General features: G+C 43.4%; 1 protein-coding gene and 1 long non-coding RNA gene across 3 annotated transcripts in view; one reads left to right on the top strand and one right to left on the bottom strand.

Moving 5' to 3' along the window:
- SLC1A1 (solute carrier family 1 member 1) overlaps nt 1-21,209 on the top strand; it is a 58,499-nt gene extending 37,290 nt beyond the window's left edge. Inside the window, exons 6-12 of the mRNA XM_006208135.4 lie at nt 1,319-1,417; nt 4,099-4,283; nt 5,454-5,561; nt 7,453-7,575; nt 7,981-8,175; nt 16,882-17,016; nt 19,038-21,209. Coding sequence (XP_006208197.2) covers nt 1,319-1,417; nt 4,099-4,283; nt 5,454-5,561; nt 7,453-7,575; nt 7,981-8,175; nt 16,882-17,016; nt 19,038-19,284 — 1,092 coding nt within the window. The 3' untranslated portion in view covers nt 19,285-21,209. The remainder of the gene's footprint in view (nt 1-1,318; nt 1,418-4,098; nt 4,284-5,453; nt 5,562-7,452; nt 7,576-7,980; nt 8,176-16,881; nt 17,017-19,037) is intronic.
- LOC140696037 (uncharacterized) overlaps nt 418-22,806 on the bottom strand; it is a 31,224-nt gene continuing 8,835 nt past the window's right edge. For both annotated transcript variants that reach the window (XR_012071978.1, XR_012071977.1), the window contains exons 2-3: nt 2,460-2,630; nt 418-1,850 (exon numbers count right to left, since the gene is read on the bottom strand). This is a non-coding gene — a long non-coding RNA (uncharacterized lncRNA). The remainder of the gene's footprint in view (nt 1,851-2,459; nt 2,631-22,806) is intronic.

Genomic DNA, 22,806 nt, shown 5'->3' with positions numbered 1-22,806 from the left:
AATTTTTTTTTTTAAATGGCAGGAACTGTACCTGGGGAGGGAGGGATTTGAGCTGACTGTGTATAACCCTGGTCTTTCCGGCCACAGGGAAGTGCCTGCTAGGCTTATGCTGCTCGCTTTCCCTCAGGCTCAACTGGAGCAAGTCAGGAATTAGCAAGTCAAACAATCAGTGTTTTAACATGTGGCTTCTAGTACCTGTTTTTGGAGAACCACATTATGTTTGTGAGGAACCTTAGCCTATCTACAGATACAGTGCAGCGGGAAAGGAATCCTCTACCTCCTCTCTCCTTTCCCTCTCATGTTGGGAGGTCAGTATCTGACCCACACGGGTGGTTAGTGTTCCTAGTATTTGGTCTTTTCCTCAATCTTTGTGTGCCCATTGCTGGCACTCTACAGAGCCACGTGACAAAGCCATGATTTTTCCCTTAGGAAAGTTTAATAATCTCTTCACTCCATTTCCTTTAAGCCTTTTTCTCTTGTTTGTCTCTGCACTTTGAGACAGCTCAGTCTATCACAAGCTGCAGAATTCATTTACATAAATTACATAAACAGAGACCTCTATGTATACCAACAAAAATGGCAATTAACTTGCTCCCTGCCGACCTCCAAGAGGCACAGAACCACTTCTGTTTAGGGGGTGCCTTTGTGGTTCAGCCACAGTGGTCATTTGTAAGGTACTCGGTGTTGGCAGAGCCTCATAGGAGTGACATGTATGCCTGGTGTGATGGGATACTAGCTCTTTCTTCAGCCTCCGTGCTGAAGCCGGGCAGAACCAAACAGGGCTGAAGGAAGGGAATTCAACAGAAATCTCGCTCATGGAATAGCCCTAAAGGGACTGTTGATTTTGGAACAACCGTATAGTTCTTGATGTTTATTAAAGTCACGGTAACTACATTTATCAAAGTGATGAGGGGTTTTTTTTCCCCAGATTAAAAATAATTAATGAATAAATAAATAGAAACAAAAATGATTGACAAGATCCCTATGGAGTCTGTCTGTTAAAGCACCTACAAATAAAACCCATACTTACTTTCACATTATTGCTCCATTAATTGGTCCCTTGTTATGAAAGTGAGAGAAAATTTTGACACCATTGAATGGTGACCGTGGCAGTCAGGGGTTTGGATGTCTCGATCCCACTTTTGCTTCCAAAGCCTCATGGGAAGTACCATCCAAAACTGAAGCCAACAGAGCCCTCGGAGGTAGAACCCTTGAGTGGCATGGCACTTCTCTGGTCAAAGTAATATTCCTGTGGCTTAGCCTCAGAAGCTTAAAAAATTGTTTGTTTCTTTGACCTTTTTTTCCTTCCACCATGCAGTACAAAACCACACGTGAGGAAGTGCCTCTTCCCAGTGAGCCAGGGACGAATGAGACGGAAGCGTCCATCACAGCCTTCGTGACCAGTGCTGTTCCCAAGGTACCGTTTCCACCCTGTTGTTTGCTCCCTTCCTTCCCCAGTAGGCAAGGGCCAAGCCACAAGTGAACAGGAGATGGAAATAAGTCAGTCCTCACTGTTCACAGATTCCACATTTGTGAATTCACCCACTCACTAAAATGCATTTGTAACCCCCACAATCATGGTCATTCGCAGACCCACAAAGAGCGGTGAAAGTTTAAGTTGCCCAACACACGTGTTCCCAGCCAAGGTTAAGCAAGGCTGTGCTCTGCCTTCTTGCTTCAGCTCTTACAGGGTGAAGAAATGTCCTCTGTGCGGTGTGTTTATGCCTCATTTTTCTCATTTTTTGTGCTTCGTTTTGGTCATTTCGCCGCTTGAAATCCCCCCCAGGCATAGTGCTGCGGTGATGACTGCTGCGTGCTCTGAAGTGCAGGAAGGCTGCGATGTACCTGCCCTGCGAACAGATACCTGTGTTAGATAAGCTCATTCAGGCATGAGTTCAAGTGTGTTGGCTGTGAGTTCAGTGTTAATGACTCAATAATACATAGTAAATAAGGTGTCTTTGAGGAGAAACACACAGAAAGCAAGGTTTTATATTGATTATTTGACAAAACTGTGGTGGCTGTTGGTTCCCAGGAGCCCCATCCTTTTTCTCCCCCCAGGAACAGTGATTCAATACTCGCTAATTCAGTCTTGGTGGCCACTTTACAGAGTGTAACTTCTGAAAATAAGAAGCCAGTGAACCACTCAGAGAAAAGAATGAGCGCTTCCAATGCTGTATCTGTCACTCAGAGTTGAGTTGGGCACCTCTGGGAACTACGTTAGATTTGCTAGACTACAAGGAGCGCAGGCCTGTGGTTCCTTGTCTGAAACTCTGCCCAGATGTCATTCAGAGTCCAGAGCTTTTCAGTTTAGAAGGGCCAGGTGGTGTGTGTTCTGTGTGTTATACAACATCCTTAAGTGCAGTTGCTGATAACATTCTACAATCAAGCACATCAATATTTCTGCAACTACCTTATGAATGTCCTGCCGCGTAAGAAAAATAGGCTCTAAGTAGCCTCACCTCAGTTCAGGATAGGTTTTGCCACCAAGAGTTTGCCATAAACTCAACAATGAAATCAGTGGGCTCTGAGAGCTTTTGAGACTTCAGTGTTGGAGATCAGATCATGTGAGTCTGAAGTAGTATATTTGTAGTCCTCTAGTAGCTTTCTCCTGGATGTCCTCTGCCCTCACACTGGAAGGAAAGATTTAAGGAAAAAAGAAATACTCAGTAGACTTAAGGATTCTGTTTAATAGGCCACGGGCGGCTCTCTGTTTCCTTCTACAGATGGCGCTCGCTCCACGACCTGGCTCTTCCCTCGTTTCCCCGCTTACTTCTCAGGGAGCCCCCTCTATTCTGTCCAGACCCACCTCTTCAGTTTGTCCCTATTCCTGCTTCGTGATGTGGTTCCACAAAGACTTTCTGAGCACTCTCCATGAGCCAGGCCCTGCTGGGCCTGGGTTACAATAGAGAGAAGACAGATGTGACATCTGCCCTCGTGTGAAGAGTGATGACTATTACAATAGGGAGGAATAGAATACTCTGGGGCTTTCAACACGGAGGTTGAAATTAGTTTGGGGGCCATAAAGGGTGAGTAGGAATCATCCCAGCAGGATACAGGGCCCCGGAGCATGATGACTTTGCCTTTGCTTACCATTTCTTCTGGACTGTGCCTTCATCTCCTGGCTGCCTGCTCCCCAGGCCTAGCTTTCCCTAACCTCACAGCCCTCATCCATGTCCCCAGTCTCCATATGATGCCTATAACTCATAGCTCGGCTGTACAGTTAATTACACACCTTTCTGCTTTCACTGGCTCATGTCTCTCAGTCAGTTTTGTTTGTCCAGCTGCATTTTAAGGCCTTGTGCTGTAGCCAATGTAGGTAGCACACTAGCTGCTCAATAAATGTCTTTGACCATATCAGATCATAAGTAAGAAATAATTAGTACCCCAATGGCTCATCCACATAATTCTTTATAAACCTGGTTTGCACCAGTCAGAATACAGTATCTCCCTATGAAATCTCTCAGTAAATCTCATGCTGCACAACTCAGATTGAGTTATCTCTCAGTATATCTCATGCTATTTTTACCCAGGGTAAAATGAAGAAATGGTTCTTAGTAGTACATACCTGGTTAAGTTTTAAATCTCTAAAATCCTATTGGTCATCCAAGATTAGAGGCAGTAAAGAATGTTCCTGTGTACATTATCAGGATAAAACAAAAAGTAAAATGTCCTAAAAATGTCCACCCTGGTAAATATTTTGAGCTTCCTGCATTATTAATTTGTATCTTTTTCATGCAGACTCCAAATGTAACTAGTAGTTAAAATAACCCTGAAAAGTGCCTTGATTTCTTCAAGTTCGTATTAAAAATTTAAGGCATCCCAGAATTAGAAATCTTCAAAAGAAATATTCAAATATGAATTTATTGAGAGAGAAAAAACACTTTAAACTTCAATGGCAGAGGGTGGAGGCAGTAAAATTTGACATATGCGTAGGTTGGCTTTTTTTTTTTCCATTATATTTTCCAAAGTTGTTGATCCAAAGTTGTTGGTAGATCACTAGTTTGTTTGGATATCATATTTTCTTGTTTCAGGGCCTGTTATGCATTGTAATAAGATTATAACCATGCATCAATGTATTTTCTTGGTTTTGATCCACAGAACGAAACAAAGGACTACAAAGTCGTAGGCATGTATTCAGATGGCATAAATGTTCTGGGCTTGATTGTCTTTTGCCTCGTCTTTGGACTTGTCATTGGAAAAATGGGAGAAAGGGGACAGATTCTGGTGGATTTCTTCAATGCACTGAGTGATGCAACCATGAAAATCGTTCAAATCATTATGTGGTGAGCAGACACCAATTAATGCCATCTTGCTTCCCCTGATGACTGACCCCTTCAAAATTAGAATGAAGAGGCTTATGTTTCTCAGCTGATCTCACCCTCGAGAGGGCAAATATCAAGACACTGGAGTATTAAATAATTTCACGTGTTACTTAGGAGTTAATTCACTAATAAAAGTCTAGATATCAGCCATTGTCTTTTTCTACCCAAGCACTTGATCATCTTGTACCTAAGCAGCATTTATGTAAGAAATAACTCTTAAAAGAATGCTTTGAAGAAGTTCCTTGCACATCAGAACACAAAGTGCCTTCCTCATTAGGCCCCATGCGGAAGTAATATTGAGGATATTTACAGCTGGTACAGCGTGGGCACTAACCCATCCAAATGAAAGCTGCCATTGGTGAGCATAGTGGCCACACCAGCTGAGCATCTGCCCTGTCCCTGGAGATGCCAAAAAGTCCACCTTTCCTAAGAGACCTTTGCCCCACTAATCCCACAGCAAGTTGATGCAACATTATTTAATCCAAAGTATAGACACTGACAGTGACGTAAAGGGTTCAGTTATTTCAGTCATTTAATCTCACTGACTGTAATCATCAACTGTAAAAAAAAAAAAAGATAATAAAGTCTACCCCTGGAGTTGGGAGGAGGACAATAAGTGAAATGACGCATGTAATATACTTAACCCAATGCAAAGCATGTAATAACAGCTCCACAAACAGAACTATTACAGCCACCTCCGCTATTAATTCTGTCCGTCTGTTGCTGATACCACTACCTGAGAAACAAGATAACCATGGCTAGAAAGAGCCTAGTGGCCATATTTGGAGGGTCACTTAGAGAGAGATCTGCAGAAGTGATGTCAGCAGGGAGTATGTGTACGAGGATCAAGGCATGGGATATGCACCAGTTTAACCACACCTTCTTACCAAGTGTGCCCCTTATGGTAGCTTAGGTGGGTAGAAGTTAAGGTGCACAGGGTGCTGAAACCTGAAGCCACTGTGATCCAGGTTTCTGAAACTGAGACCTTAGCTTCACTGTGTACCCTGTGCTCCTCCCAGCTAAGTGCACACCCTACTCCAGGTGCATGCCCTGGCTTATTTCTTCCCCATCGTTCCACCCTGAGAAAACACGTGATGACAGGAGTGTGTCTTTGTGGTGCTTACTTTCTAGTTACATGCCAATCGGTATTTTGTTCCTGATTGCCGGCAAGATCATAGAAGTTGAAGACTGGGAAATATTCCGCAAGCTGGGCCTTTACATGGCCACCGTCATCAGTGGGTATGTCACATTCAAGAGAAGAAACAGAAACCTCATTTGAGCCAGTGAATCGCCGCTGTGAGCCTGTGTTTCAGTTGGTTAAAATCAGCTTCTTTTGCAGGGGAGGATGGGGTTCAGAGATAAGAGAGCAGGGGTGGAGGAGGGCTGCCCTTTAACAGCTGAACTGGAGGTGGATCACACGGTGCTAATTGCCAGATCTTGGCAGAACAGCCTGGACCATGCTTTGTCACTGCCTTTATTAGTTGTGTGAAAATCATTTTTTAAAACAAGAGCAAAACCCACTGGTAGCCCCTCTTGGCCCTCTCCTGGCCTTCACTTCTTCAAAGATGTAAACTAACCAAAGAAGTAAGAACAGTCCCATGTACCCCATGCCTGAAAAAAATTAGACAGGGCCTAAATGAAGTCAGACTTGAGCAAGTAGGAGTGGGATGGCTGGTTGGTTTCAACCCTGTTGGTGCGGCTGGTAAACACTGTCACATCCTGCATCATCAGAGAAGGTACTGGGGATATCCTCAGATTGGTAGGAAATGTGGAAGGCAGGAGGACACAGGTCGTTTGCATATTTATTACAGCCCAGGTATTGGTTCCTTGAGGGGGGACATGGTGGAATAGGTTATGAATGGTGCCCCCAGATACCTTCATGGGGACAGGCTATGTCACATGTGCTAAGACATATGCACCAAGAGAATTAGTAAACATCATCAGTTTGACTCCCACAGGTCAATGCCCCCAAACACCCTACTGGAGCAGTCAGCTCGCCTGTTGGGACCTGATTGCACTGGAGAGCTTTCAGTGGAGAGTTTCATTTGGTCCTTAATCTGTGTTTACCAGAAGCACAATCCTGCTGGCCAATGGAGAAGAAGCCAGTTTTCCTATAGTGTAAGGGCCCGTTTACATCCCAGGGCCCCAGTGGTAAAGGAGGTGGGATCATCCTCCTTACTGGAGGCCAGGGGCTGTGTCCAGGCTGCGATGCGGCTGAGGTTTTTTGGGCTTAGCCATTCCTTAATGGGCTTCTGTGGGTGTCTGTTCTCTCAACCTATCTAAGTTTCTAACAGAAAACTGAAAGTCAGCCTCTCGTAGTTCTAAGCCTCCATTGTTGCAAGCTCCATCTAGAATACTCTTTCTCCTGACCTCTAGGATCTGTGTTTTCAATGACCATTTCTTCTTACTTCAGCGTCACATAGCTGATCTGTAACCTCTACATTGTCTCTTACATGGTATCTGCAGAAAGTCTCATTTCTTAAGTCCCCTGTTTTGTGTAACCTGTGTTATTTCCACGTGAGACAGGAATAGTTTTGGAAGGCAGGAATAACAAAGAAAAGAAAGCCAGTCCTGAAGTATGGCTGTGGAAGAGCAGGGATTTCTTCCTCCTTACTGCACCCTGACTCCCCTCTTAGATGGCGGGTGCCATCCAGCAGGACAGCAGGTCCAGGCTGAGTGCTGTGAGAAGGCCTGTAATAGAGGCTGGTATGGGAGACAGAGAGAAGGGTCAGCTCGACCTGGGAAGATGAGAGAAGGCCTCCTGAAGGAGGGGGATGTTTCGCTGAATCTTAGAGGAGTAAGATTTCAGCAGCAGGAGGAAGTGAAAGCATGTTAGCACGTACAGCAGGAAGAGCTTGCACAGGGCTCGGCAGCATGACATCACTGTTCTGTGAGCTCTAAAACGTGGACCCAGCTGCTGGCTTAGCCACTAACTTTGACAAGATATTTGATGTGCTGAGTCTCCTCTTCCTCATAGGTGCAAAGGAGACATGTATTCCTGCCCTTGTTCTCATTTTCTTACTGGGTCATTATGAAAGTTGAATGATATTTCATGAGTCAAAAATCTGTTGAAAAAAGAATTTGAAGAGATGGTACCATCTATGAACCTGTTTCTCTCTCCTGTTTACAGGCTTGCAATCCACTCCATTGTAATTCTCCCACTGATATATTTTATAATCGTACGAAAGAACCCTTTCCAATTTGCCATGGGAATGGCCCAGGCACTCCTGACAGCTCTCATGATCTCCTCCAGGTAAACAGAAGACGGGTGTCTGGAAGAAGTCTGTGAGTCAAGCTTTATCAACTCTCCCCTCGCTTGATGAAGCACTGGCTGTAGCTGGTGGGTTTTGTAGCTGCCTTCAATTTGAGAAATGACCTCCATATGTCATTTGAGAAATGACCTCCAAATGTCCTTGAAAGTACTTCCTCACCCTGTTGGATATTTCCTGCCTTCTAGGCATGGCCTGCAGCCCAGGAACAGGTTATGGTGTACCTGGGAGCAGTGGCGAGCACAGTCCCTTCTGATTCCTGGGCCTACCAAAAATGCCAGCATGCTTCGAGCTCTTGGTTTAGTTTTTGGAACAAAAGTGTCTTTTCAGGCAGGGATTAAGGACCAGAATTCCTAGACCATCAGTTCCTTTCCCTTTTTATCACACAGTTCAGCAACACTGCCTGTCACTTTCCGCTGTGCTGAAGAGAGGAACCGGGTGGACAAGAGGATCACTCGATTTGTGTTACCTGTTGGTGCTACAATCAACATGGATGGGACCGCACTCTACGAAGCAGTGGCAGCTGTGTTCATCGCACAGCTGAATGACTTGGACATGGGCATTGGGCAGATCATCACTATCAGGTAGGGCATGAAGTCACACTCATTTTCATCTCTGTTACTAGAACTGCCTTGAGTGCAAATCATCTGTGAAGGGAGATCAAGAATGATCTGGTGATAGACTGATATTCTTAGTCTACAAGCCCCTTCCCAAGATTAAGCACAACTATAGTACAGCTAGTCAGCTTGTGGTACACAAGACTCTGCTTCAGGTCTAGGTAGACAAAGGCATCCCTGTGCTCTCAGTTCAGTGTACCCACTAGGTGCCAGGCACAGAGTAGGTACCAAGGACTCAAGGTTGAATAAGGGCCAGTTCCTGCTTTCAAGGGGATCTCAGTAGATAGGTAGGGGATACAGGTATCTAAGTCAATGCTGAGTGGTACGGTAAAGGCTATAATAGAGGTTTGAATGTGGGGCACAGAAGGCACCAAATAAGGAAGGGTTGGCTCCACCTGGGAAGGAGAGGAAGAGCTTCCTAGAGGAGGGGGAAGTTTAGCTAAGTCTTAGAAAAGGAAAAAGAATTTAGTAGGAGAAGAGGGATGCTAAGAGCATTTTGGATGAACAAGGGTCTTGATGCGACCATGGCCTAGTTACAGAGTACAGATTATTTGGCATGGCTGGCATAAAGAGGACCATGTGGAGAACATAGACAAATTAGGAGGTAGGGATCATGTTATGAGGCTTTGTGTGAGGAGCTCATGGAAGGGTCCTAGACAGTCTTTCATATTATGGACAGATCTGCATTTTGGAAAGGTAGCTGGCAATGTGTGGACGGATGGAATGAGGCAGGAACCATAAGCTGGAAGACCAGTTAGGAGACAGCTGCAGGTAAGACATGAAAAGGCCTACAGTAAGGTGCTGATGTGGGGGATGCAGGAGAGCTGATGAGTTCAAGAGGCATCTATCTTCTGGGTTCAGAGTGAGGGACAGAGGAAGGCAACCCCAGGATTGGTGAGTGGTTCTGGGTTGGTGGATGGTACTTATCAGAACAGGGACCAGTTTAAGAAGCAAGTATGGGTGGGAAGATAAAGAGCTTATACTTTTTGACACATTGAATTTGAAGTGCCTTTAAGACATCCAGGTGGAAATATGCAGTGAGAAATACGATCTCGATTGCAGATGCAAAGTCAGAGTCATCAGCTTGATGGTGGTCATCACGCATGCGTGTTGTGAGTCAGTTGTCTGACTCTTAGCTTCACCATGATTAGCTGTGACCTTGGCCAAGCTATTTGAATTCTCTAAGCTTCCATTTTCTCACCTGCAAAATGAGGATAATAATATACCTACATTTTATGCAGATAGTGATGATTAAGTCAGATGATGCAGATAAAATGCTTAGAACGGTACCTATATACTGAGCACTCAGTAAATGTTGGGATGGATGACGTTCCTTAGGGAGAGTTTATAGGGAAGAGGAAGAGACTAAGGACTGAGCCCTCGAAAATGCTAATATTAAGAGGCAGGCAGAGAGTGGGGAACCCAAGAGGGAGAATGAGAAGGAACAGAAAAGTGGTAAGAGAGCTGTGAAAACATGGTGTCAAAGACACCCAGAGAAGAAAGATTTTCCAAGGATAAAATGGTCAACATAGTCAAATACTACACAGAATTCTAGTCAAATGAAGACTGAAATTGTCCTCTCAAGTAGATGGTGAAAATGTCATCAGTGAATTTTGCCAGACTTGTTTCTTTGGAACAGCTCTGTTCATTCAATGTGGTAGCCATTAGCCACACACACAAATTGGACAGAGCAGACATAGAAGGTTTTATCATTGGAGAAGTAGGTGCCATCACAGGGGAAATTCTGCTGAACAGTGCTGCATTCAAGTGATGGGTTGGAATTCGAGTTAATCCTGAGATTTCAGTTCACTTTAGAATGGAAGTTTAAGACTAAACGGGGTTCCTTGGCCTACACACAGCTGAATCTGAACCTTTCAGGGTTAACTCACTCTTGCATCCGAAGTACTTGACAAAGGCATAAGTCAATCCCAGGCATAAAGTAAGTTCTAACAGTAGTTTGAATACAGCACATTTAAAAATCTTCCCAACCCTAAATCATAAAGCATTCACTGCAGTTTGCTTGAAATTAACTGAAGACAAGTGCAAACTAGACTGTTTGGTGCGTCAGGTGGGAAACTACACCCGTGCTGTGTGATCTGTAAAAAGTATTCGCAGCTTGGGAAGCCTGAGCCCAAAGAGCATTAGTAAAGTTCTGTAGTTTGAATAGCAGCAAGTACGTTAAAATTGAAACCCTGAATCATGCCTGAGAAGATGCCACAACCACTGTGGTTCCCGCGGCTGTTCCTTTTATGTCTCTGTGTGTTTCTTCCCACCGCCCTCACCCTGGCCTGTGGAACCTGGTCTGTACTGAACTGATTTCCAAGGAGCGGTTGTATGAGATGTCACTTATTTTGGGTATTTGCTACTTTTTTCTTCTTTCTTTTTTTAAGTATAGTTGATTTACAATGCTATGTTAGTTTCAGGTGATTCAATTTTATATATATACATATATTCTTTTTCATATTCTTTTTAGGTTATTACAGGATATTGAATATAATTCCCTGTGCTATACAGTAGGACCTTGTTGTTTATCTATTTTATATATAGCAGTTTGTTTTAATTTAATTTTTTTAATTGAAGTATAATTCATTTACAGTGTGTCAATTTCTGGTGTACAGCATATTTCAGTCATACATATGTATACATATTCCTTTTCATATCCTTTTTCATTATAGGTTACTACACAATACCAAATATAGTTGCCTGTGCTATACAGTATGAACTTGTTGTCAGTCTATTTTATATATAGTAGTTAGTACCTGCAAATTTTGTGCTCGTACTCCCATTTTATCCCTTCCTACCCCCTTTCTCCCCAGTAACCATGAGTTTGTTTTCTGTGTCTGAGTCTGTTTCTGTTTTGTGAATAATTTCATTTGTGTCTTTTTTTTTAAGATTCTACATATGAGTGATATCATATGGTAGTTTTCTTTCTCTCTCTGGCTTACTTCATTTAAATGACAATCTCCAGGTCCACCCATGTTGCTGCAAATGGCATTATTTTATTCTTTTTTATGGCTGAGTAGTATTCCATTGTAGAAATATACCATGACTACTTTATCCAGTCATCTGGAGAAATACCTGTTTAGGCTCCTGGGTAATTTGATAAGATCGCATTAAATCTGTAGATTACTTTGGGTAGTATGGCCATTTTAACATTAATTCTTCTAATCCAAGAGCATGAGATATCTTTCTATTTTAAAAATCATCTTTTATTTCCTTTATCAATGTTTTGTAGTCTCAGTGTCTAAGTCTTACACCTCCTTGGTCAGGTTTATTCCTAAGTATTTTTTGATGTGATTTTAAAAAGGATTGTTTCTTTACTTTCCTTTTCTGATATTTCATTGTTAGTGTAAAGAAATGCAACAGATTTCTGTGTGTTCATCTTGAAACCTGCTTGTAACATTGCTGAATTCATTTATCAGCCCTAGTAGTTTCTGTGTGAAGTCTTTAGAGTTTTCTATGTAAGTTTCATGTCACCTGCATATAGTGACAATTTTACATCTTCCCTTCCAATTTGTATCTCCTTTCTTTTTCTTGTCTGATTGCTCTATGGCTAGAACTTCCAATACTATGTTGAATAAAAGTGGTGAGAGCAGTCATCCTTGTCTTGTTTCAGATTTTAGTGGGAAGGCTTCCAACTTTTCACCATTGAGTATTATGTTGGCTGTGAGTTTGTCATAAATAGCTTATATTATGTTCCTTCTATACACATTTTGGTTAAGAGTTTTTACAATGAATTAATTCATTATAAATTGAATTTTATCAAATGCTTTTTCTGCATCTATATAGATGATCATGTGATTTTTGTCCTTTCTTTTGTTGATGTGGTATATGTTGCATTGATTGATTTGCATATGTTGAACCATCATTGTGATCCTGGAATGAATTCAACTTGACCATAGGGAATGATCTTTTTTATGAGTTGTTGGATTTGGTTTGCTAATATTTTGTTGAGAATTTTTGCATTCATATTCATCAAAGATATTGGCCAGTAATTTTCTTTTTTTGGTAGTGTCTTTGGTTTTGGTGTCAGGGTGATGGTGGCTTTATTGAATGAGTTTGGGGGTGTTCCCTCCTCTTCAGTCTTTTGGAAGAGTTTGAGAAGGACCAGTGTAAGTTCTTCTTTGTATGTTTGGTAGAATTCCCCAGTTAAACCATTTGGTCTTGGACTTCTATTTGCAGGGAGTTTTTTTTTTTTTTTATTACAGATTCTATTTCACTTCTGGTGATCAGTCTGTTCAAATTATTTCTTCTTGATTCAGTTTTGGTGGACTGTATGTTTTTAGAAATTTTTCCACTTCTTCTAGGTTGTCCAATTTGTTGGCATTTAATTGTTCATAGTATTCTCTTATGGTCTTCTTATTTCTGTGGTATCAGTTTTCATTGCTTCTCTTTCATTTCTTATTTTGTCTATTTAGGTCCTCTTTTCTTCTTGGTGAGCCTGGCCAGAAGTTTGTTGATTTTATTTACCCTTTCAGAAAACCAGCTCTTTGTTTTATTTTTTTCCTATTATTTTTTAATCTTTATTTATTTCCTCCCTGATCTTTATTATTTCTTTCCTTCTACGCTTCTACTGACTTTAGGTTTTGTTTGTTCTTCTTTCTCTGGTTCTTTTACGTGGTAGGTTAGGTTGTTTGAGATTTTTGTTGTTTTTTGAGGAAGGGCTGTATCACTATGAACTTCCCTCTTAGGATTGTTTTTGCTGCATCCCATAGATTTTTTGTGGCTGAGTTTTCATTGTCATTTGTCTCAAGGTATTTTAAAATTTCCTCTTTAATTTCATCATTGACCCATTGATTTTCTTTTTTGGCAGCATGTTATTTGGTCTCCATGCAGTCATTCTTTTTTTCATTTCTCTTTCTGTGGTTGATTTCTAGTTTCATGCAATTGTGATCAGAAAAGATGCTTAAAATAATTTCTATCCTTTTAAATGTGTTGAGACTTGTTTTGTTTCTGAGTATGTGATCTATCCTAGAGAATGTTCATGTGCACCTGAAAAGAATGTACATTCTGGTGTTTTTTTTGATATAATGTACTGGAAATAAGTCTAATTGTTCTATTAGGATCGCTTCCACTGCGAGAGGAGCCACTGAATATTCCTCCACAGAGGTGTCTACCGGGAAGTGCCCTCTGTGGTGTTGCCTGTCACGTGTCATGCAGGCTCACAAAATACACCGTTGTTGGTGCTGCCCTTGGCCCCACCTCAGCTGTGGGAATGCAGGCAGTATCCTCAGGAACTGTGCTCACAAAGGCACCATGACCCACTGGCTGTAGTTGCACGTAGTCGCACACCTGGGTCTGCTGTGAGCTGCAGGGTCAGTGCAAACCCCAGCCCTGCCTCTGCATGAACATGCCCACTGCTAACACCAAGTATTCTCCTTTGATGTCCTGCATGCAGTGAGTTTACAAAGGCACTATTGGTGTAAATCCACCCAAGCCACCTGGGACAGGGCTCAAATTTTAGCCCCACCTCCACTTGGGGGCAACCCACCAGGGATTGCATCCTTGTAGAGCAAGCCAAGAAGGATGCTGCTATGGCAGGGTCCTGCCTCTCCCTTCACGCAGTAGCAATGGAGCTTTTTATGGCGGACCTGGACTGCTTTGCACACACTCCCAGTTTCAGCCCATACCACACTCCAGCCCCTTCAGGCTGTCTCTGCACAGCCAACCCCAGTCCTCTCCCTGGGTCTGTCCTCTGAAGCCTGAGCTTCAACAGTCAGTCCCCAGCAGGCTCGCATCTCAGGCCAGGGACTGCAGATCGTCTGTGCTGGTTTCTCACTCTTCTGCCACAAAGAGGCTGCTGTGCTCTCCCCAAGCCTCTGAAGCTCCCCTTTCTGTCCCAGCTGATCCCTCTGCTGGCAGAGGGGCTTCCCAGGGTGAGGGCACTTTCCCTCTTTCACTGCTCCCTCCCCAGGGTGCAGGTCCCATCCCGATTCTTTTTTTTTTTTTTTTTTACCCTATCTGGTTACCTGGAGATGATTCCTGTAGGTTTACTTGTGTAAGATCTTCAGCTAGAGTTCAGGAGGTATTCTGTGAGAATTGTTCCACATGTAGATGTACTTTTGATGTACTTGTGGTAGAAGGTGGACTCTGTGTCCTTCTATTCTGCCATCTTGAAGCCCCGCCTCCTGCCACTTTCTGATGAATTCTTTATCTCTGTCTCAGCCATACGTTTCCTAGACCTTTTTAAACCTTTTTTTTTAAAACTCACTGCTAGAGGAATAAACTTTGGACCTAGAGACTAAATTATTAATTCACGTGAAAACTTCTCTCCCTGCCCTGTGTATTCTTAAATCAGACTTGTGAGCCCAGAGTAATTATGGACTTAAAAGAATCCTCTCTGGGTCTTCTTGGGAGAGAATGAAATAAGAAGCGTGATTTTTGTAATTCTACAAGTTACACTTGTACATCATGCGGTTGATGGTTAAAGAGATTTTTAGACCCAAAGATTCTCTCCTTCTGCGGTCCTTTTGGACTAGACATCAGAGAAACATAGGCATCATCTAGCCACAACATACCTTTTTGTGGTTTTGTCATAATATTCACTTATCAAAGGTTACAATGGATTGCAAGTGCGATAAATTTTCTTATAAAGGAAGATAATTATGGGATTTGGGGCCTAGAAAGAGCTTAGGGGAAAACAGTGACAGCAGTAGTAATAGTAGTAGTTGTTTTGTGATGGGGGCATACCAGCCACAGCAGCAGCAGTTGAAGTGGCAGAAATAGCACCAGTTTAAGTATCTACTGCATCCAGGCGCTACACCTTGATGCCTTACACATATTACCTCATTTAATGTTAGCAGCAGCCCTGCAAAGTAGACATGTTCTCCATTGTACAGGCAAGAAACTGAGACTCAGAGAAGTAACTTTCCTAAGGATACTGTAAGTAAAACAGCAGAGCCAGGTCTGTCGGCCTCTAAAACCTGAGCTCGCTCTGTTTCACGACCCAGTCCTCAACCTGCGTGGAGAGCGGAGTTAAATGGCCTGACCTAAAACTAGATCTCAGTGCTAGGAAAGAACTTTCTACCCATGATTGTTGTGTTTTCTTCTGCAAAAACCCTCTAAAGTCAAAGTAAGATATAGTCAAGCAGAATGTGTAGGTTTTTATATTTTCACCCCCAAGTTTCAGACCTGAGCCAGTCAAATGGCTGAAGTTCAATCAGCAGGGTTGAGGCTAAAGGGCAAAGTTTTCTTTGAAAAATGGATTTTGAGTTTCAAGCCCAGCCTCAAGTCATAGGGATGTGGTTAACCGTTGGGGCTTCCAGGGGGGAATCAGTGAGTATGGGCACAAATTACTTCTGACAAAACCCACTGATGCATTCAGTTTAAGTGTTTTCAACCAGCGTTGAAATAAACTTAGGTTTTTTCAAAGACTACTTAAGTGAGAACAGATTGAAAGGGTTATGCAAGCCTGAAACTTTTAGAGGAATTGGGACAGCCCCAGAAATCTGTAATTTACTGTAAGTTGGTGGTCACAGCCACTGAAGGAAACCACACTTGCCAAAGAACTTCGTGTGACCTGTGTTTGACTGTGCCCTCAAACACCACCTGTGACATCACTAGGCAGATGAATGAGCAGTAGAATCAGCTTGGTAAGAACTCTGAGGCTTTTTGAGCCCACAGAATATGGATTTGTGGATAGAATCAGGGATGCTTCTAGTTTAAATTGATAGTGTCTGCATCATGAGTGGGCAACCCAGTGGCATCCTTGGCCCAAGGATGAGAACATGTGTCCAGAAAGTATAGTGGGTCTCCTCAAGCTCATTCAGATTCAGGCACTTTTCAGGGCATGGTGAGCCCCTGTTTTCTCCAAAATGACCAGATTTAACTAAGGAAGGTGTTCCTGATGGAAAACTGCACAATCCAAAGAGAAAAATTCCTAGTGCCACATTCTATCGGCCCAAGAGGGATCTTTTTAAACACATGGTAATGAAGTTCACTTGGCTGCCTCTCCTGGTTTCCAGATCCCTCTTCCTTTTGCGCGAAGTGCATCCACTGGCAAAAAGGAGCAGTCAGGAACACTTGTACCTTGGACAGGAGTCATAGCTATTTCTCAACTCAGTGCCCTAAAGGGCAGCTAGCTCCCAGAGAGGTCAAGAGTCTTGTGGTATCAGAGAAGTGCATGAAATCTACTTGGCTGTTGCCTCATTCCTTTCCCTTCACCTGAAATATCCTTTCCTGGCTACCCCAACCACCATCCCACTACCATCCTTCATGGCAGTGTAAAGTCCTGGCACATATTAGGTGCCCAATAAATGATTGGTTGGGTGAGTAGATCAAACAAGGGAGGAAGAAAGCAGGTGGGTGAGTCCTTTGTATTTGTTCATCACTGGATGGGTGGATAAAGCCCTCCATTAACACCCTGGTTGGTAAACTCTTGCCTTCCTCTTAAATCTCTTTCTAGCTCATTTTTGTGTGTGCGCGCCACTCATGCAGTTCTTCTCCACTTCCTTGCCTTAGAATGATGTGCCATATCTCCCCCTGGAGAAGATCATACTCCCCTCAGTCTCCCACAGCTAAGGAGGCCGAGCTGATGCTCAGAAGATAACAGATTCTGTCTGGCCAATTAAGGGACACTGCAGTCAGCCAACAGGACTAACCATTTTGGCCCGGGGACCTTGAAGGGAGAAATGGGTGTCTAACTCCTTTGGTGCTGATGTGTTTTTGCTGTAGTGTCACGGCCACAGCTGCCAGCATCGGAGCTGCTGGTGTGCCCCAGGCTGGCCTGGTGACCATGGTGATCGTGCTGAGTGCCGTGGGCCTGCCTGCTGAGGATGTCACCCTGATCATCGCTGTCGACTGGCTCCTGTGAGTTGGAATAAAAGCGTGGCCTCTGTTGGTTGGGAAGGCGGGCTTCCCAGCCATGCAGAATCTGCAGTCTGTCATCATTCTCTCCTCAGATTGCCTAATGAGCCATCTGTTGCTGCTTTAATTTCCCTCTGACCAGGCCATCTGATAACATGCTTAAAAATTAACTCCCCATAACCTTGAGCAGCAATTTTGAAAAGCCAGTGATCTCTCTTAGCTCATTATACTTGGTAATGCTCAAGATTAAGAGCTGGGTGTGGCATGAGATAAACATGAAATAATAAGGTGAAGCAGCTGGGCCAGCGCCCAGACATTCCAAACCCCATCAGCCACCCTAGCCTCTCCCAGCCCTGGGTCAGCACCATCGTCAGCCCACCTTTCCAAGATCGTGGCACAAGCAAAGGCTTTGGGATAAGACTGATTTGAGTTGAGCCACTGATTTGGCTGTTTGACCTTGAGCAAGTGACTTAATCTCACTGAGGCCCAGCTGCATTATCTGTGAGTTGGGAAGATTCTGTCTAGTTCTTGGGATTGTTGTAAGGGCAGAGCCAGTGTGAGAGGTTTGTTAAGATTAGAATGAGTTGAACCATTTAGGCCTCAACCAACCATTCATTCATTCTCTCTCTCCCTCTAACCATTCATTCATTCACACACACACACATCAGAATATCTGCACAAGAACATGCCTTTTGTGACCCCCAGAGCAGCTGAAGTTAGAACAAGCCTGGTTCCTGGCTTTATCCTTGATACCCACTCTGTGCAATGAGCTCCCAGCATCTGGTTCTGGCTCTGTCTCCTGGCCAGTAGGGGAAGTCAGCTCAGAAACAGCCAGGCTTACTGGGGAGTTCAGTGTCATGTAGTTTGCAGGAAGCAGCTGAGATGGTAGAAAGGGAAGCAGAAACATTCCACGTGGGATTGAAGATACCAGTCACATCCCAGAAGGCAGACGCTCCTGCATTTGGGACAGCTGGCTGGTTCTACAAGGCCTAACTGAGGTAGCACCTGTCTTGCCAAGATACCCTACCATTGAGGAAGGTGCTTCAGTCTTTCTTTCTAGTGGTTATGGTGGATCTGCACTTCTTTCCTTTCCCTGTTTTTCCTGGAACCAGTGACCTTCACATCCAAGACATTCAGAGAAGTCAAAGGTCTGATATGATCCATGGGACAAAAAGACACTAGCTGGTCCATGCCAGGGTCTAAATAACAGAAGGGCACCCAGAATGGATGTGTGTAAGCTCTGTTGGCCTTTTCTGTCCTACAGGTGTAGTTTTAACAAGAATATTCATGTACATAGTTGTACCAACAATGCTCTGGTATCCAGTATGCCTTCTCCACCTACACCTTTTCCCACCACCAGCCTCCTCCAGGCTGTCTGGGAGTTAGGACTGGCTGAGGGTCCCACAAGGAGAAAGCCGGTCCCAGGTTGGCCTGGTTTTTCTGACTCTGTGCTCAGTGGCATCCCTGCTGGCTGGTTCATGGGGTGACCTAGTGTGGGAAGAAGGGGACACATCAGGGACACACAAGCACACAGGACCACTTAGATGTGTGCACACACATGCATGCACACACACACCCCCTCTTGGTACGTATACCGCTCACACAATATCCACATTCTTGCACCTTAGCCAAGAGAGAGCCCAGAAATGCCCACAAGACAGGGGTTGGGGTAAAGGACTTACGAATCCTGACCCTCCCTCAGCTCCCCCAAAGTATCTTTGAAGACTGTTCGCATTTCTGTGGGAGGAGACGAGTGAATCTGGGGAGATTGGTACTAGATTCAGGGGAGTCGTCGTGACTTATGGGGCACACAGACCCAGAGCAGCCTGTGTGCTCGTTCTGTACCTTTATGAAGCACCTCTGCCCAGGCCTGTGAAATGACGAGCCTCTGGTCAGCCAGCCACAAGGACAGCACTTTGTGCTTTGCTTAATTCATAACTGAATTCTTGGGGTCCTTTCCTGTCTCCAGCATCAAAGGAAAATGAAATCTGGGCCTCTCCTTTGACACACCCTGTCCTCCCCAGGGACCGGTTCAGGACCATGGTGAATGTCCTTGGTGATGCGTTCGGGACCGGGATTGTGGAGAAGCTCTCTAAGAAGGAGCTGGAGCAGATGGACGTTTCATCTGAAGTCAACATCGTGAACCCCTTTGCCTTGGAATCCACAACACTCGACAATGAAGATTCAGACACCAAGAAGTCCTACATCAATGGAGGCTTTGCCGTTGACAAGTCCGACACTATCTCATTCACTCAGACCTCACAGTTCTAGGGCTCCTGGCTTCAGAAGACTGGAAATGGTGAAGGACAGCTCCAGGAGAGCCATCTCTTTGCAAAGTCAAACAGTAAATAAGGAAAAGAAAAACACTAGTGGCCAATTGTACATTTGATTTGATAGACAGACCTCCGGATTATTTTCTGTATTGGATTCACAGCTTTTGCTCTTTGGGTTCTGGGATTTGGGGGTGGGGTTAAGAGGAGAGGAAATCGATTAAAAGGAAAGCTGTATTATCTGGAATTTTTAAATTCTATAAGAGACAGAGGTTGGAAATATTTAAAGTTGTAACTGTTGGAATTAGGTAATAGATATCGAAGAGAAACCGCTTTCTCATGCACAGACCAATGTTCTGGGTTTTTAAAAAATATTCTGTCACTGACTACAGATTTCTACTCAGGCTTTCTATTGGCATGGATTTCCTTTGACCTTCACATTTTTATAAAGATTATAATGCATCTAAACAACTCCCCCCACCTCGCCCAGTTAACGTGCCAAATTAACCATTTTGAACTCATGTCCAGCCAGGTTCAAAGAAACTATTTTGAAAGAAACAGACCAGCACAGTTCTGCACTAACAGTTTTAAGATGGGTGTGGGAGAAGGGTTCTTTTTTTTTCAATGTACTGTATTGGGACACTGGTGACTGTTAGCCCAGTGTTCAGTATAGAGCTAGGTATATATATGTATATATTTATTATTTTCATATAACTTGACAGAGATCAGAACTGAACCGTCAATGTGAAATAAAGAGCTCTCCTTGTACTTGAATAATAACTGCGATTTCAGTCCAAATCTGCTTTGGGGCTTATCAGAACTCCCCTGTTAGGAGCACCAGATGAGAAATCATGTCGTTTGATCGTTTCACATCCGTGTATTAGCCCCAAGGCAGAGATGTATTCTGTCGATTCTCTGAGGTGGCATAGCCATTCTTTTCTAACCTTCAAATTCTACTGCTGGGAGAAAATCCGTATCAGCTCTTGTAAGATTATATAGAAGGGTGTCACTCACATAAGGCTGACTGTTTTTATCCAACTGGAAGGCTTCATTCTTCCAAGGTCAATTATACCCACTGAAAATTGACAGTGCTTTGCCCTTTTGTACCCATCAGGGCCCAAACAACAGTAGCGAGCTACCAGCTAAGTTGTATTTTAGTATGAGTTTGATGGGTTAAACATGCCACACTGTCCCTACCCTGGATGTTTGCAGAGTAAATCCTATGACATGAGACATTGGTATCAATGGTTCAGGGAAATTCTTCCATTATATGAAACTTACCTCTTCCTCCAGGGAGGGTTGTTCTAACTAACTAGTAGTCTAGTAATCTTGGCCCCTGCTCATTAAAATCCATTGCCTGTCATTCTCCTGCTCATTTGTGAAGATAGCATATTAAAGTCTGTGCTTTGGCTCACATCTTGTAAATAATGCTTAACATAAACTTGTATATACACCAAGATCCAAAATAGTCGTATTTCTGCAGCATTGACTAGCCAATTTAAGCCTCTGCTTTTATATTTAAGAAACCAGAAACTGTGCCAAAGATCACGGAATAGTAAATAAATGCTCAGTATTGACCACCACTTTCACCTGAAATCTACAAGAGAATTGATACCAAATGGTCGTGTAAACATAAAATTCTGACCAGTGATTCAATGTGAATTTTAAAATGAAAATACTGGTGGTGTTTATAGGAAGTAATTCTAAATATAAATACTGTTGAATCAGTGATTTATCGTGGGGTGAATGGTTCTACCCCCTTGGCAGGCTGCTCCGATTTGAGGCACTGGAGTTGGCAGAGCTGTTCGTGAACTGCAGGTCATCTCATTTTGAAGTGAGTTTGTAACCAGCCTCTTAATACACTGTGCTGTTAACTCATAAACGAGAACAATGTTCCATTCTGAATAAACATTTCCGTCATTCTTTCTTCCTTTATCTGTTCTTTTATCTCACTCACCTGGATGGGTGTGAGAAGGTGGAGACCTGGACAGTTGATTAAGATTGTACACGGATTATTGTTTTCAAAGCTCTGTTTATACCCAAGAATGAAAAAGCAGGGCTTGAGGAACAGTAATCAGATTCTTCATGCTAATCAGTGGGGATTATAAGGCTGAAATAACAGTACCCCTGTGAACAGTTTGCCCACACTTATAACTGAGATGAAAGGAAAGGTAGAATTTGGTTTGAAATACTAAAGTGGGAGATAGTCTTATCACAATATGAGGGTGACTTGCTTTCACTGAAGGACCAACCCTGCCCCCTGAAATGTGACTACAAAATACAGAGAGCTATATTCAGGGAGCTCTTTAAAGATGGCACAGTTCTGCCTAAAACCTGAGCTGTGACAGTATTCTGCTGGGTGGACTCACTCGTCTGTGATAGAAAACAAGGGCATGGACAGCTCCCTAGGCCCCGCTGAGAGAGGAAAGTATCTCATAGAAATGCTTACGGCTACCTGGCCATACAAACTCAGAATAATTTCCTCTTTCGGCAACATGGACTAAAATACCCAACAACAGAACTCCTTAGGTCTGTTTGGAAGAGTTCATGCATCTGAGGAAGGCCCCCATATGACTTTGACTTTGCCCAAAATATACTCTTTTTCAGAGGAATGGTGTTACCAGCTCTAGCAAATTATTTTTCAACAAATCTTTGTGAGCCCACTGTGTACAAGGCCCTTGATTAAACACACCCCATTCCGAGAACAGCCTGAGGAAACCATGGCTTATAATCAGGCAGTGGGCCAGCAGCAGTGCTGGGTTTTACAGGTGTTACAGAATCTTCCCTCCCAGAACAGAAAGAGGAAATGGTCATGCAGAGCCTTGGCAGAATGCTAGAAGGTTCTATGCAACAGGATTGATACTCTGTATTTGTATTTACTGAAGTGATTAAGGACTGTTCTCACCATTTGAGGTTAGCTGGGTTATTAGAGCAGAGTACATCCAATCTAGTGAGACTTAATAACTCCCATTCTGTAAAGGGGAAACCCCTTCTTGAAAATGGGACATTCTCCTTTAAATAGTATAAGATTCAGAATATTTTGTCCTGTAAGGTATCACGTGGGGGCTAAGCAAAAAGAAGACCAGTCTTTTTCTACTGTCTGAGACAGAGGGGTTTGTGATGCTCAGGCTGCATGTGAGGGGGGCAGATGCACATTCATGCAGCACCCTTCACATGTCCTGAGGTTACAGTATGACAGGAAGTTCACTTGTGCCATCTTGGCTGTGAATCTCACACAACTGTTCCCACCTGCTGGAAGGAGACTTTGTTCTGGGCCCCACAAGGGGCTTTTTAATACTGCCTATGCTAGTAAATGTGCCTTCTTCCCCTGCCCTCTTGGACTTTTTAAGTGAAAACCATATAATATAAACAACCAGAAGTCAGCCTTGTTAAATTAGCTATGGGAACAATATATTGATCATATATATTGAATTAGATGACTGCCCCTAAGTATATGAGATTACTGACCATGGATGGAGATGAATGGGGACATTTCTCAAAGGCCTAGGCTACATAATACCAC

Source organism: Vicugna pacos, chromosome 4, assembly GCF_048564905.1.
Source record: "Vicugna pacos chromosome 4, VicPac4, whole genome shotgun sequence".
NCBI classification, from domain to species: Eukaryota; Metazoa; Chordata; class Mammalia; order Artiodactyla; family Camelidae; genus Vicugna; species Vicugna pacos.
The sequence above is the reverse complement of the archived record's forward strand: the minus strand, read 5'-3'. Positions and strand labels throughout refer to the sequence as shown.